The following is a 16,391-nucleotide window of genomic DNA, read 5'->3' on the forward strand; positions in this document are numbered from 1 at the left end:
CTATCGTTCAAAAATATTTGACTACCACTTATATTTTTAATGATAATTTAAAAACAATTTATATATATATATATATATAATATAAATAAATAATATTAATTATATAAATATATAATATATATATAAGTAATATAATTTATTATTCCTATTTCTATAAACTCGTTTTATTTCGAAGATGATAATTCTATAAATATAAAAATAATAAACCATAAAAACTTGAAATATAAATTTTCCAAAGTGGAGAAATATTTTTGAACGACAGGGTATGTGTTTGTGTGTGTGTGTGCGTATGTATACATAAGTTATTTTAATGAATATATGCAATTAAATGATCAGAACCAATTAGATTAAATTAATTTAAAAATTACTGCACTTCGATTTGCCTTTCCTCCATTTCATACATGTTAACCAATAAACGTGATATGGGAATTTCACCAATAGTCTCATGAAAGAACAAACGTTCGACGGTTTTCGACGAAACACTTCTTAAATAACCAACCAACAACATAAGACTACAAACTCTACCCTGTGGCGAATATCTTGATCTCATATAATCATCTAAGATACATTGCACCTGTTCCTGTAGCATCTCAATTGGTTGTACCACATGTAGTCCAACTGTTTCTGTGAAATGATCAAATCTTCACTTTCACTGATACCTGTCCAATAATCTAATTTTATTTTTTTAATAAATTACATTAATAATTGTTATTTCATTTACCTGGTATGAAAAGTGTTAGTGCTTTTATACAACTACGTTCGTAAACGTCAGGTGCTAAACGCCGGAAACGATATATTATTGACTAAAACAAACAAATTAAAGTGATCAAACAAAAATTTGATTGAAATGTTTTAGTGATTTTTTTATTTTAACAAATTCATTTAAATTATCTAATATCAATTAAATTTATAATTATAATGTAATTATATAAATAATATATTAGATAATTTATATTAAATTTTCAAATTATTCGTTTGTTAGTTTGTTAGTTTGTTAGGTTGTTAGTTTGTTACCTGAATCATACCCAACTCTTGACTGGTAGCAACGTCATTAACTGGAAGTCGACTTTTAACTTGTTCGTCATCAAGTAAACTCGTCACGTCCCATGGTATCATCCATTGAGCAAGATGTAAAAGAAATAGTTGAGTCCAGGATCGTTCGAGTAAAAGTAATTGATCGTCCTTTGGTAGGGCTTGAAAGGGTGGCAAACATCTGACCCATCTCACAACCATGAAAAGAAGCCTGGCGGTGATCTCCTAACATATATTATTATTTATTCGATCAATTATATGCATTATTATTATTATTAATATTTCTCCTCTATTCTTTGATACAAACTAAATTCTACGTGAATTGTGAACACTTTAATGGTCGCCAAGAGGCGGTAATTTTTATGAAAAATTAACATCCAAGAAGAACAACAACAATTTAATAATAAATTTAATTTTATATAATTTTAAATATATAAAAAGTTATAAATAAATAAGGGCCAATAATTTAGTTGTTCCGGTTATCATACACATGTTGTGTGAACGGCCATTAAAGTGTTAATATTTCTATACTTTGATATAAACAAAATTCGATTTTTTTATCCTACGTGAGATTTTTAATAATTTCATTTATTTTTGTCAACAGAAATTGAATAATATTCTACCTCAAACATTTCCCAACTAGGACCAATAATTTTCAAGGTTCCCGTCGGACTATGCCTCGTCTCGGAATCCGTTTGTTCTAACGAATATTCCGTTTCTGATTGTAACCTGGTACTCCATACTAGTTCCTGGTCAAAAATATACAATCAAAAGTGATCTCTTAACATCATCAATCTAAGAAGAACAATATAAGATGCTGCGATTGTTTCGTTAACTCGAAAGATCTTGACTTATTAAATTAGAACAAAGGGTAAGAAGAAGATGATTTCGAAAGTTACGAAAGTTACGAAAGTTACGAAGTATGAATGAAGTTAAATTAATTACCTGACACTTTTCAGCGGATATTAGAATCTGTAAGAGGGATTGTTGTGGTGCAAGAGAGACAGTTGTAGCTGCTGCTGCTGCTGCTGCTTGGTAGAGGGTTGTTGTCGTAGGAGGGTGCTGTGGCTGAGTTAAAGGTACCGGAGATGTTGAGTCTTCTGGTGGTTTGTGTGCTAGTCCTATTGGTCTAGGATAAGGGGTGAATCTTTGCTCGCACCTGAACCTTTTTTTTAAATCAATTGATCGTAATCAAATTTCACTATTTAATTATACTAAACATACATATTTCTTCTTTTATTTTCCAAAGATAATTTTTGATTAACCAAAATCCAGATATGAGAGAGAGACAGAGAGAGAGAGAGAGAGAGAGAGAGAGAGATACCTGTGATGTGAGAGAACATAAGCTGAACGTAGTCCTGTCCTTTGTGTAACTATCGGTGACTGTTGTTGCTGATGTTGTTGCTTTTCCGAAAAAATCGAATGTGGTGGTTTTGGTTTCCTTGGTCCACGTTCATGTTGTACTGCTAAACATTAATTAAATCATATCCACGTTATTTTTGTCCCTCATCTTTTTATATTTTGATATATGATGATTGATTCATCAGCTTTGATTAATTTAATTGTTGAATAATAAATATATCATTCAGATGATTCCGAATTGACCACATATTATGAATATAATATCAAGTATTATAAATAATACATTTGTATATATTATCATATATTTGAATTTAATATTCGTTATTATTAATTAATATTATAATCTAATATATATATACAGGGTGATCGGTAACTGGTGGTACAAGCAAAAAGGGGATGATTCTTTTAAATATTCAGTACTTTTCTAGTTTATTTCCTAAAAACAAATGAAAAAGAAAATAAGATTTTTGATTAGCTTCTAGTCCTTTTAATCTTATCGTAGTTAACTTTCAACCTTGATAATATTCGGAAATCGAAAAGAAAAGAAGGTTTCAACGATGGGAGCGAAAAAGTGGCCACGGCTTGTTCGAAATTCAATTTGGTGGGGATATTACCAACACTAATAGTAATAGTATAGTAGCAATAGTAGTAGTAGTAGGTCGCTACTGTTCGGAGATGTACGAGCTGTATTTCTGTAGGAAAATAGGAGGGTATGGGAGAGTTATGGTGGATAGTGCTGAAAAGGGTAGGAGACCTTCAAGTGAAATTCAGTGAGGGTGGTTGGTAGGTTGCTGCTGCGACGGATGCGGTCGCTGGCTGGGCGTCAGCTTTCACACATACACATACATACATGCATGTACATACATATATATCAACTAAACACGTTCACAAATATACAAAATGTATTACACATGAAGTTGTGTGCATCTCAAATATACACATATATGTATATGTATTTGTCTTGAATCCGTACGTGTTAGTTAGAAAGAGAAAGAGAAAGAGAAAGAGAAAGAGAAAGAGAGGGGGCAGAGAGAGGAGGTGGGAGAGAGAGAGAGAGAGAGGTGCAACTGGGTGGCAAGCACATCATCATTAATGAGGCTGAGCGGATAGCAGCCGTAGATTCCCACGTTCGCACTGGCGTCGCAGCAATAGTAGGTGTATATCTCTCTGCTTTATTCCGTATCAGTGGTTGTATGACCATTGGCGCAACCAATGATACTCCTCTTTATTTTCTTTTTCATTTTTTTTTCTTTTTTTGTTAGGTTTATTCAAAAGTTTTTTTTTTATCTTGAATAATAAACAAAAGTAATATAGAGTAATAGTATAATAAAATAAATTAATTTTTGTTTTCACTATAGAATAATTTAGTATTACTCTACTTAACAAACACGTATATGCTTCGAACGATAAAGTTAGTAATTTAACCAGATAAGAGTTAACCAAACGCATATATGCGTCCATAGTATTAAAAGGGTTAATCCATATAGCAAGAAATTAAATGACAAATTTTCAAATAATTCAGTACTCTAAAGGGGTTAAAGACAATTACAAAACAAAGCCCAGTAAGATTAGAAGAAAGAAAAAAAGGGAAAACAAGTAAAGATTATGTAAATAAGGGTGTTAGAAAATAAAATGGTCCAGTAAATTCTTATTCACCCGATTAGAAAATCATTCCCCGAATGAATATGGGAAGAACACGTGACTGACATCATGGGGACCACCCGTCCCCATGTCAGGTTACAACTGTACAAGGATTCGTGTTTACTAAGTAAACAATAGTGTACGTGATCGTACACTTTGTATCTTTCTTTTTCTATCACGTGGATTCTACTATCTCCCCCATTCTCTCCCACCCCTTCGCGTAAAAACAATTACATTAGAGAAAATAATCATCATCATCCAATTTCTACCTGCCTCGGATACGGACAATTTAGTCGATAAAGAAAATAGCCCTGAAGCTGCTGATCATTCTCTTCTTTTCCCCATCTTTTTCTTTTTTTTTTGCACTCTATCTTTCCAGTACGAAAACCACGTATGAAATTTAAAACAATATATGTTTTCTTCTTCTTCTTCTTTTTCTTTCTATAAAAACATATGCATATGCAAATATTTTGTTTGTTAATAAATCAAATTCGAAATTGATGAATCAAAAATAAAAATGTGCTTCACAAGTGAAAACTTCACAAACGTAAAGTATCCATCCATCAAACGGGGCGTAGAACGGATTAAGCTCGTTCATCCTTTCGAACTTGTCAAGCTGTCGATGCGAAAGAACTCGATCTCACAATTTTTTTTTCTCTTTCTTTTTTTTCTGTACTTCAAAAAGAAAGGGGAAGAGAAAAAACAAAAAGAAATCAAAAAATTATAATAATATAATATATATATCTTTGTTATTATTAAATTTTGTTGCTTATTAATTTTTTTATTATTATATTTTATATTTGTTATTATTATATTATTTTATTATTTATTTTATATTCTTAATTATTATATTTTCTTATTTTTTTTTAGGTTGAGTGGGTCATGGGTTATTTAAAATTGTAAATGATTTTTGTTAGGACTATGATTGTTTTTTAATAAAATGCATTTGAACGTTGTTTGCATCGAAATAGAGCACCCTATACATATATATAGATATAGTGAAAAGAACGTGGTACTCCAGTGTGGGAACTGGCATTGTGGTACACACGTGGCACACGCCATGCTCGTGTATTACGCTGTCGTTCGCGCTCTCCTGTCTTCTCTTTCTCTCTCTCTCTCTCTCTCTCTTTCTCTCACAAACGAGAATCCAAAGAGAGGGAAGAAGAATGATGCTACTGCTCTGGGTTGGTTGCGAGGATGAAAAGGAAACAGGGCGCGGTCCATTCCAGCGCATGCGAATCTAATCCTTGCGTCCATTCGACGTTCGAGATCCTGAATACGCACGTACTACTACTACTACTACTACTACTACTATTACTATTATTACTATTTTACTACTACTACTTGAAAATTGTCTGACCAAAAGCCCTTCGACGACATTGACACACGTCAACGAATTTACTTTTTCTTTCTTTCTCTATTTTTTATTTTTTTATTTTTTTTAATACACTCTCTATAGAAATCGATATTATCGAATACTTTTTACTTTTTTTATTTTATACGAGCAAGAGTGGTGGGTGGTGGTTCAAAGTAAAATAATTATTTATAATATTTTTATTTTTGGCGTATAATATAATATATATATTTAGTAGTATCAATATATATATTAGTTAAATATATTAATAATATATTTAATAATATGTTAAAATGTTAAATGTTAATATTAAAATATATATATACCACTCTTATACCTATAGGATGGGTACGTGCTTATTGCACGAGATTATGGTAATACGTATAGGTGAATTTATGAATGTTCTTTATCTATCTCTCTCTCTCTCTCTCTCTCTTTCTCTCTCTTTCTATGTCAGCTTTCATGATCTCGAGCGTGTTGGGTGCTCACACGGGCCACGGATCGCTGAGGGTGGATATCGAAAGCTCCCTCGCACATCCTCCTTCCCATTCCTCTTTTCTTTCTCTCTCACTCACTCTCTTTCTCTCTCACATATATACACATATACATACATTCAGTATCCTACTAAACGGTAAACCGATCTGTGAACATTTCAGCAGTCAGCGATCTCGAAGGCTAATCCCCTGGGTGAGTGGGCTTGATACACATCTCTAACCCATCGTCACCCTCTTTCCTCCCTCCCCCTCCTCCTCCCACTTTCACACATATACATTAAACTCTTATTCCTTTCCTCACCTAGCCTCACAATTTCCCTCCTCTCGTTTGATTCCTCTCTCTCTCTCTCCCTCTCTCTCTCTCTCTCTCTCTCTCATATGAGCGTAAATATGAACACCATGTAACTTCCACACAGTCGAGTCTTGTTGTTTTGCCTAATACCCCTATCATCCCCCTATACCTCCCCTCTATCCTCCTATTCAGCATGTAATACACATGAATTTGGATTTACCTACATATCTACATGCATGGGAATATATTAAACTGGACTACAGGAATGTAATACTCTTGCCTCATCTGATTCTATATCTTCCGGAAAATATTATGCGTGTTGTCTAAACACATCCAACATATAAACCTAATTGGTATATTTCAAATATATTGGTTTGAATTCATCGATATTAAGGGTATTTGTAATTAGTATTATTTTATTGATCTTTAATATGATTGAATTCCTTAGTTTTCTTCTTCTGCTTCTTCTTCTTCTAGGGATACTCGAATAATGTACGTGAAAACAAAACGAGATGAAAATAAGATGATATGTTAAAATGGAAATAGAAGGGTTAATTGTGTATGCAGGCATCCCTCGAATTGCACGGTATATATCCCTTATCAAAATTTTCCTAACAATCTAATATAACATATATCATTCAAACATTCAATAAAAACAAAAGCAAAGAAAAAAGAAAAGAAAAATCCCCAAAAGTTCGATAACAAGTGGAACAATTTGTTGGCCAAGTTATCATCAAGCTACCCCCTCCCTATCCTCATCCCTATCCTCATCCCTATCCTCATCCCTATCCTCATCCCTATCCTCATGCCTATTCCCAGATCGAAACCAGGTCTTCGACCAGGTTCTTTTCAAGGCAAACGTAAGAACACAACACGAGAGAAAGATAGGAAAAAAAGATGAAAAAAGGTATGGCAGGGCCAGGCCAAGGCAAGGCAAGGCAAGGCACGGTAGGACAGAGAGGAAAGTGTAGAGGTTAGAAAGATGGTGAGAAGGGTCGTCGAGGAGAGGGCTAAGGGAATAGTCGCGTGGGAGTGGACGGCTGGTAACGCAACGAACCGAGGCGTGCCGTACACGCAGCGGCCAGCATCAATCCATCCACATAAACGGTAAACGGTAAAGCGGCTTCAGATAGAAGGGCAAAGGGTGGTAGTGGTGGTGGTGGTGGTGGTGGTGGTGATGGGGTGGTAGTGAAGGTGCTCACTCACCCCCAATCCCCTTTCGCCCTTTCTCTCTATCTCTCTCTTTATACATATAGTAAACGGGTATATGTGTATGTATGTATGTATGTGTGTACGTACTCGTGGACAGAACGGGTCGTTGCGCTAAGCCGAGCTTTGATCGTCACCTGTCATACCAACGCCCAGGGAACCCCCACACTTCCACTCCTTCCTTTCACCCCCGTTGCAGTAGCAATACACAGTATATATACTCGTACAATGGTCCATGCTTCTACATAACTACCCCCAATGCCAAGAGAGTCTATTGGTATTATCTATTTTAATATTGTTATATTCGATGTTTCTATTTAAATTTTTATTTTTAAATATTTTGTGTGTAATTAGAATAGGACTTGACTCATATTGAACTTGAAAAAGTACCTAAAATTCATGCCTCTAGACCAGAATACCCCCTCCCTTAAAGTCTTCATCTCACAATTAGCCTTTATCACTTTACTTATAATAAGATTATCTTACTTATCGGAAGATTTGCTCACATTCTTTTTTTTATATTCATTTAGAATAATTTTATAATAATGAAAATATTCATTTATCGCAATGGAAATGATATGAAATAAAATGAATGATAATAAGGGAGATCTTTTTTTTGATGCTTACAATTTAATACAATTTTTTAGCGTGAAATTTTATTGTTCTTTGTGCATAAAATATTCACACGATTTTATAAAATCGGCCCACACTTTTAATCTCGAATAATTCCCCATTTTTGTTTACAATAAAAGAACAAAATTCACTCGAACGTACACTCTCTTTCTCTCTCTCTCTCTCTCTCTCTCGTTCTAATGAAATATTCGAAAAACAAATAATGCGACGATGTTTTATATTTAATTTTGTTTCTTTGTTTATTTATTCGTTATAAAGAATTAAATATATATATATTTTTTATTTTTGAAATACAATATTGATTGAATTTTTAATCCATCGATGTGAAAAATTATTACGAAGAAAATATTTAATAAAAAAAAAAGAAAAAAAACGATTGAAAATCCGTCAGTCAGAAGATTTACTCGATTGGAATAATTTTGAATCGTTTTAAAGGAAGAAGAAGAAGAAGGAAGGTAAAGGGAAGAAGGAAAGACCCAGAGAGAAACGAACGAGTGAACCCGTCGAAATGCCGTGTTTAATTCCGGTTCAAAGTACTTCGTCGTCGTAGTTACTTTTAGAAAAGGGGTGTTCGCGAATTATGAGCAGAAACAAAGAGATTTGAAAGTTTCAAATTGAAGAGCGTAGTAAAAAGAGGTAAAGAGAGGAGAGGAGAGGAGAGGAGAGGAGATGAAAAGTAGCAAGAAACGATCGATTGAGCATGAAACGAGACAAAGTTTGCGAATCGTCGTTGAGAGGCCAATGTGTATACATTGAAGATGATGTTGACCGTACGTTCGAAAAAAAGAACACAGAAAGACATATATATATACATATTTATACAGGGTGATTCAAGAAGAAATACTATGTAAATTTAAGATAGATATGATTTTCTTTTTTTTTTTTTTTGAAATAACTTTAAAGTCAAAAAGCTTCTTCTAAACATTTTGTTCGTGAATGTGTTACGAGTTTGAACGAATATATGAAGACAATTGGTTCTTTCACAAAATTGAACAAATTATTATTTAGCATTAGGTTCCTTTATAAATAACTATATATATAATTTATTTCAATATTAATATTGCTATAATTACATATTTATAAGTAAAATAGCTTGGTAATATAGTATTTTACATTTATAGAATACAAATACAAAGTTACGATAAATATTACAAATGTTTATATAATGAATAAGTTTAATGAAACTTTAATAATCTACGTGTTTGCAAGAAGAAAGAGATTATATGAAACACCCTGTATATAAACCAGATTTATCGTTTGCAAGTCAACGATTAAACTTTCGAAATTCTTCAATTGGATAACAACTTTTCGATCAAACTGAATAATCGAGGTATAAGATAAGGTAAACAAAAGATCTATGGAAATAATGAAATTAATGTCACCTTACTAAAGTTGATTGTAAAATTGTAAGAAACACAGGTTCTTCAAATCTAACAGAATAATTCAAAAGTTTAATATTGTATTATAAATACTTGATATCGATGTTGAGAAGATAATAATATCAAACGAATTGATGAAATATTTCTATTCAATCAAAGATCACAATTTATTGATCATTTAAATAAGCAATCATAAAAAATCCAAAACAAAGAAAAAGAAAGGAATTAATTAAAATAAATGAAGAAAAAAATGAACACAAATAAGAGAAATATAATTGACGATGAAAATATGTAATATAGAAATATAATGAGAATTACAATAAGAATATTATCATCCGCGTAGAATAGGAAAATTCAAAGTAATAAGCCGCTTGGTAATCTTCTGATATCGTTTAACGCCATATTTCGTGAAAATATATACCACGAAGGGTATTTATAAACGGTAGAGGAGAGTAACAACGATGAGAGAAAGAGAGGTATGACAAGGGGGGTGGTATGAGAAGGAGGAATTTTCGTGCGGGAGAATCAGAGGGAAAAGAGAAAGAGAGAGAGAGAGAGAGAGAGAGAAGGTGTATTTAGGAGGTTTGAGGGGTATGAGTAGCGAGTCTTTTGCTTCTAGCAGCTAGCTTGGGTTACGTGGTGCTAGGGGGTTAGAGGTTTCGGGCTTGTCAGCAGCGGATGATTGCACGCCTGCGGCTGCGTTTCGCGAAGCGTCGAAATACCGCCTACATAATATATATATATACAGAGTGGTCACCTGTCTTTTATGGGTTATACACAACGATCCTATTTCTCTCTCTCGAAGAAGAAGAAGAAGAAGAAGAAGAAAAGAACAATTACAAAATAATAATAATTAAATAGTTAACACTACTTTTTCGCGAATAATTAAATAAATACTTTGCGTTATTTCATTTAAAAAGTCATTTCATACATACACGATAATTGTACATTGTAAGTTAAATAAATATTCCTCTTTTAAAAATGGAACACCATGACAAATTATTAGTATTTTAGTATTATTATTATTATATTAGTATTTATATATCTTATAAACTGTAGGAAATGTACGTATAGGAAAATTAGATAAATTCCCTTTAAACTAATTCCTTTTCTCTCTGTTTCTCAAAAAATAAAATTAATAAGCAAATAAGTAAAATGATAATAATATAAATAAAAAAGAAATTATTTAATAATTATACTATAATATACCAAATGAATTGTACTTATTAGAATTCATTAAATCACTGTAAGAAAATATTCCATAAAAAAAATAAATTAAAGATAGAGATTGCATCAGGGAACAGAGTGAGGGAAAAAAATAAAGAAAGAAAGATTAAAAGGTAGTAGGACCTCTTTCTTGATGGTGTCCCAAACAACACCGTGTGGAGTCTCCTTAACGTTAGGAAGCTCTGCCACTAATTGAATCTCCTCTCTTACTCGCGTCTGGAGCCTCGGCAACCGCTGGGAACCGGAGCACCCGTTCTGCATTAAACACCCCCAACACCACCCTGTTCCCTGCCACCCCATCGAGAGGTCTACCATCTTTCTCTCTCTCTCTCTCTCTCTCTCTCTCTCTCTCGATTTTCTTCCATCCCCATCCATCCTCCAGCTTCACCTCCTCCACCTTCTCCACCTCTACCTCCTTCCGTTTTCTCTATCCCCACCTGGAATATATCTACCACAGAAAAGCTTACTCGTCTCGACCACCACCACCATTCACCACCACCACTCACCACCATCGTCGTCGTCGTTGTCGTCGTCGTTGTCGTCGTCGTTGTCATCGTCGTATCTGAGCATTGATGGCAAAAGGTAACTCCCAAGCACCCCCTGAACATCCTGAACACCCTGAACTCCCCCCTAAACCCATCCCACACCATTCCATCTTTTCCATACCTAGACTTTCCTTTCTACGTAACTTTCATACCTCTCGAAAGCGTACCACTATCAGACTTTTACTACCTTCACGTTGAACTTTACTTTTACTTATGTATGTGAGTGTGTATGTGAATGTATATATAAATACGTGGGGATGTATATCATATATATATCATATATGGGGTGTGGGTTGTTCTAATAAAGAAGATGATTCGAGATTGCGCAATTTGATTCAAAATTTATTTTTCTTATATTTTTCTGTCAAGAGTATTCTATCTAATCAATTTGAATAATATTCAAAATTGAATGAATCCTTTGTACTCGAGGCCTTTTTTGATTTCGCTAAGTAGATAGAGTGATAGCACTCAAAGGGTTAATAAAAAATATACCAATTTTATTTCATTTAAAAGGTGCAACATAGGGCTATTTTATTATCTGAAATTCTATCCCGCAAAGTGTTAAATAATATCAGATCAAATCAACAGTTAATAGGTGATCTTTCTATTTTATATTAGAACCCCCATTGTTCCATTCATAAATAAAAAAAGAAACAAATGGAATAAAAAGTGGGTTGTGTGTCCCTTTATACGATGATTTTGATGACAACGTTCTAAAAAAATGAAGTGTAGATTGAATAAAGTTGTTGAAATGAATGACTAGACAAATATGAAACATTGCATGACGTTGTAACTTTATCCCTATGTGATCTTTATACATATATACAACTAACAGATCACTTATCATGTGAACTAATAGAGACCAAACTGAAAATGATTCGTGTATCACACATGAAAACGAACCGATTCGTTTTGTAAAGGTTTTGTAAGGGTTTCGTTAAGTTTTATTGGAGAAACACCTAATGGTATAGTACTTCGTTTGATCATGGTCAACACGACAAGTTGGTCAACCTAGAACGAACGTTTACTTAGGAAGCTTTGGTTAACCTAATTTAATCGGATTGATCAGTTTCAAACGATTGATTTCTAATAGAATCCTTTTGGTTATTTCTTTTTCTTTTTTTTTTTTTAATTAATTCTGAATAATTCTGTTTTTTTTTTTTTTTTTTTTTATTGAATTTGTTCACTCACCTTCTTTATTCATCTTGACCTTAAAACACTTTGCTAGCCTACAAGCCCGACATTGATTTCTATGAGTCTTGTCGATCGGGCAGCGCCCTTTTAATGCTCCTTGTGCTTTGCAGGTATATTCTCGATGATTATGAATGCTTCTCTTGAAAAATCCAGAACAACCTGTTAATCAAAACAAAACAAAAGGATTAAAAAATAGTCCAATGTTTATTTTAAAATTTTTCTTAACTATAGACACAATCTATAATACTTCAAATATAAATATAATTAGTAATAGTATATTATAGTATATATTAAATTGCTATAATATATAATATAGTATATATTATTTATTTTAATATATAGGTACTATATTATTATAATGCTATATATATGTAGAGAAATAAATCGTTCCGTATCCGTAAAGCATCGATATCGCTCGAGAACCTTCTAAAGTCACACGGACTTACACACACAACTACGCCTATTCACTTATTTATGTTTACTCTCTTCGACACTTAAAATTCCCTTACATATACTATATATTAATATAGTATATATTATAGTATATATTAAACTTAATATATACTACAATCTTACTAATAGGGGATGAATCAAAAGTTCATGTGCGTTTTTTGTTTTTTATTAATATTTCCAAAATAAATTTGACAAAAACACCAATTATGCATTTTCCAAAATAAAATATCAACGCAATAAACTGACAAACTTTTGATTTATCTTAATAATAATGATGATAAGATGAGAAAATACAATACCGTCGCAACTGTAGATGCCGTAGTGTTTTCCGGAACTACGGTCACCGCATACGCCACACAGAATGTCAAGTAACCGGTCTCCTAAAAGAACAAAAATCAAACGAACGAAGACAAGTAAGGAATCCATTATCCTGATTAATAATTAATTATCGAAACAAATCTTTTATTCCAAAATTGATCAAAATACAAATATTTTCCATACCATAATCTCAAAATATAATCTACAAAAATCTTATTTGCATTAACAATTTAATGGCCACATGTGAAACGTCGTCAGGGTCCCGGTAATATTTTTCAAGAATTAATTTAAAAAAGAAACTTTATTTTCATTCACAAAAAAATTCATATAAATCAAAAAACAACAATTTAACAATAAATTTAATTTTATATATAAAGTTATAAATAAAATAACAGCCAATGTGTTCCGGCTATCACACACACACATGTTGTGTGAGCGGCCATTAAAGTGTTAATTAACATCAAAATTATAGATGATAAGAAAAAATACAAATAAAAAAAAAGAAAAGAAACGAAACGTTTTATCGATCGAGAAAAAAAAAACAAAAGAATTTTCACGAGTATTATTGAAAAAGTTCTTTTCAAATATCTTTTAGAAAAAGATTTGGAAAGAGATGAAAAGGTATTGACGATGGTATAAAAAGGGCTGACATAAGATCCGTTTAAGAAAGACTTCTCCTCGAACTCGGTTGCTCGCTGGCTAATCTGTTCTCCCCCCTTTTCGCGGGAACCCTAATCGTCCTAATGATCCGCGGCAAGAAAAACACGGCCATAGCTAAGCCAACCAAAGCTTCCAGTCCCTGGCCTGGGGAATTAACCACCTTTGTCTCACGCCCACTCTCTCTCTCTCTCTCTCTCTCTTTCTCTTTCTCTTTACCTACCAACTTAACACGATCAGCCTTGCTAAGGCAACCCCAATGGATTACGTTTCCTTCGTTGCTTTAGATCTATACTACCTATTATATTTCTCTCTTCTTCCTTTTCTATTATTCTGTTTAACTAAATTATTTTCAATAAATTTACGTATATATATATATATATATTAAAATATTCCTTTTAAATATCAGATCAAATATAGATATTTTTTATCTTTCAATCAGTGAAAGAAATTCCATCAAACTCTTTTCGTTCGTATTATTTTTCCAGAAATTAGGTTATGTGTATTGTTTAACAAATTAATGGAGAACTTTTCTTATTATCCGACACGAAACTCACACCATATATATTAACACATCAATAATTGAAAAAGAAAAGAGAAAAATGAGAAGTAAACACATATACACAGACACAAACACATGCACTTAAAGCTGTCATCGATTTCCGTAAAAAGGTTGCCCCGAATTAAAGATCCACCATATGTAATATCACAGAACAATGAAACTTTTCTTTAATCTTCGACGATCCAAAATAAATTAAAATTAAACAAAACAAAATAGAAAAAAAAAGAAAATTAATAAAAATCACAAAATTTATTTGAATTTCCCGCTATCATATAAAGGGTGAATGACGTCACAATTCGATTCGATAACTATGGCGGTCGAAAAAATCGGCGCGAAATCCACACCACTGTTGTTGTTACTACGCAATCAAAACTCTTCCTATTTATTTGTTTTTTTCTTTTCTTCTTCTTCTTCTTCTTCTTTTTCTTCTTTTTGCAGACACAACCGGATTGTATTACGATTAATTAAAAATTGAAAAAAATAAAATATTATCCGTAATTATAATGAGACATATGTATGTGTGTATGTGTGTATATGTGTGTGTATATGTGATACGATGAGAGGTTTAAAAAAGGATGATGTCGGACTGACCTGTGCCCATTCTCCGTGGCTCAAGTCAAAAGTCGAACATCCCCAGACGGAGAACAACCAAACTGGTTGCCGTACCGACGACACCGCGCCAAGGGAGTCGCGCGAAGTCCCAAAGCGTTCTCCGTGACGGCCTGGCTTCGAGATTCACCGTACCTTCTCTCTCTCTCTCTCTCTCTCGCGCACATTTACCCACTCACACAAACACACATACACACGCACACACGGATGGAGTATCAATACTCTATCTCCCTCTCTCGTTTGAACATCCTCCCTCCAGGAAGAAGGGCCGTTCGTGCCCGGGTAAGTCTCTCTCTTGCGTATAGTAGTCGTGTACGTATGTATGTATGTGCGTGTATATGGTGTGCGAGAGTACGCGCATTATCCTATGAAAAAAGAAGAACAGAAGAAGAGGAGGAGGAGGAGGAGGAGGAGGAAGAGGAGGAGGAGGAGGAAAAAAGAAAAAAAAATTCTAACGGTAGAGGGGTAGAGAGCTTTGCACGACTGGCTGGCTGGCAAAGTAACCATCTCTTCCAATATCCATGATCGTTTCTCTGTATGGAATCACAGGTCGTTCGTGGATGGTAGTAGTAGTGGTGTGTATATAGAGTGTGCGCATGTGTGTATATACGTCTGTGCTAGTGTTACATACACGAAGAGAGTAAAGCAACGTCGTGTTGAGAAGTGGCGTCGGGGATAGGATATGTCACGCGATTCCAACGACTCTTCTTTTGGCTGCTGCTGATGCTGCTGCTGCTGCTGCTGCTGCTGCTGCTACGTTGCCCTACCTAAAACGGGGGAAAACTGCGAGAGGATGAAGTTTAGGGTGGGTGGGGAATGAAATAGCGAATGCAGAAAGGAGAAGGGTGGCCGGGACTTGCTGGCCGAGTGGCTGACATCGACGCGCCGACTCTCGAATGCGGGGAAACGCTGTTAGTTAGCCAAGAGAAATGCAGGGGCGTCAACCAAGGCCACGTTGTCAGACGAGCGTTACCATCGTGTCATTGGTCGACTCTAACCCGATTGAACGAAAACTAATGGGCGTGGTCATTTTAATCTCAAACACGCCTACTCGTAACGCCCATCACAGATCGTAAGTCTTCCCACCAATCAGTTGCCTTCATTTGTCGACGATCATTTTCATTGGTCCCTATGTTGTCGGTCTGTTTTACATTTCTATTGCTATTGGTTGAATACTTGGGTTAAAAGGAGAGAGAACATATCGGATTTTTTTTTGGGACTATGATGAGAAATTCTCATTGGTCAAATTATGTTTGTTATATATATGTGTGTGTGTGTGTGACTCCTATATCTCTCTGTATGTTGGAATCTGTACGAATTACAAAGGTTTTTCTGTTACGAAGTGGTGGCTTTCAGCGGACATTGATATACTTTAAAACAAATGAACGGTTCTAGAATGATACTTTCCCTTTATTCTACGAGAACAATTA

The 16,391-nt window shown here is 33.9% G+C and overlaps 1 protein-coding gene across 8 annotated transcripts; it reads right to left on the bottom strand.

Annotated features, from left to right (window-relative positions):
• Positions 1-113: 113 nt before the first annotated feature.
• LOC107072522 (protein dissatisfaction) lies at positions 114-15,725 on the bottom strand. Of its 8 annotated transcripts, XM_089179674.1 has the most exons (10): positions 15,593-15,725; positions 14,944-15,494; positions 13,115-13,195; positions 12,360-12,521; positions 2,357-2,498; positions 1,978-2,197; positions 1,656-1,781; positions 1,015-1,257; positions 722-803; positions 120-624 (listed from the first exon to the last, which is right to left on the bottom strand). In XM_089179674.1, exons 2-10 carry the CDS (start codon positions 14,951-14,953, stop codon positions 365-367), a joined length of 1,326 nt encoding a protein of 441 aa, XP_089035800.1. In that variant the 5' UTR covers positions 14,954-15,494; positions 15,593-15,725; the 3' UTR covers positions 120-364. The 8 variants fall into 8 exon arrangements, with proteins under 8 accessions (XP_089035805.1, XP_089035801.1, XP_089035803.1 ...); XM_089179675.1 differs by lacking the exon at positions 15,593-15,725 and having other exon boundaries at positions 115-624; positions 2,357-2,495; positions 14,944-15,581; XM_089179677.1 differs by lacking the exon at positions 14,944-15,494 and having other exon boundaries at positions 117-624; positions 15,593-15,718.
• Positions 15,726-16,391: the final 666 nt, after the last annotated feature.

This window comes from Polistes dominula, unplaced genomic scaffold, assembly GCF_049000335.1.
Source record: "Polistes dominula isolate Pdom_NZ unplaced genomic scaffold, Pdom_raw_medaka contig_27, whole genome shotgun sequence".
Classification (NCBI taxonomy): domain Eukaryota; kingdom Metazoa; phylum Arthropoda; class Insecta; order Hymenoptera; family Vespidae; genus Polistes; species Polistes dominula.

What these genes read in the sequence shown, in the direction of transcription:
- LOC107072522 (XM_089179674.1), bottom strand. An exon ending in TATGTTCTCTCACATCACAG is followed by an intron (nt 2,198 to 2,356) that starts GTATCTCTCTCT and finishes TTTAAAAAAAAG; the next exon opens with GTTCAGGTGCGAGCAAAGAT. An exon ending in AAGAGTTGGGTATGATTCAG is followed by an intron (nt 804 to 1,014) that starts GTAACAAACTAA and finishes TGTTTGTTTTAG; the next exon opens with TCAATAATATATCGTTTCCG.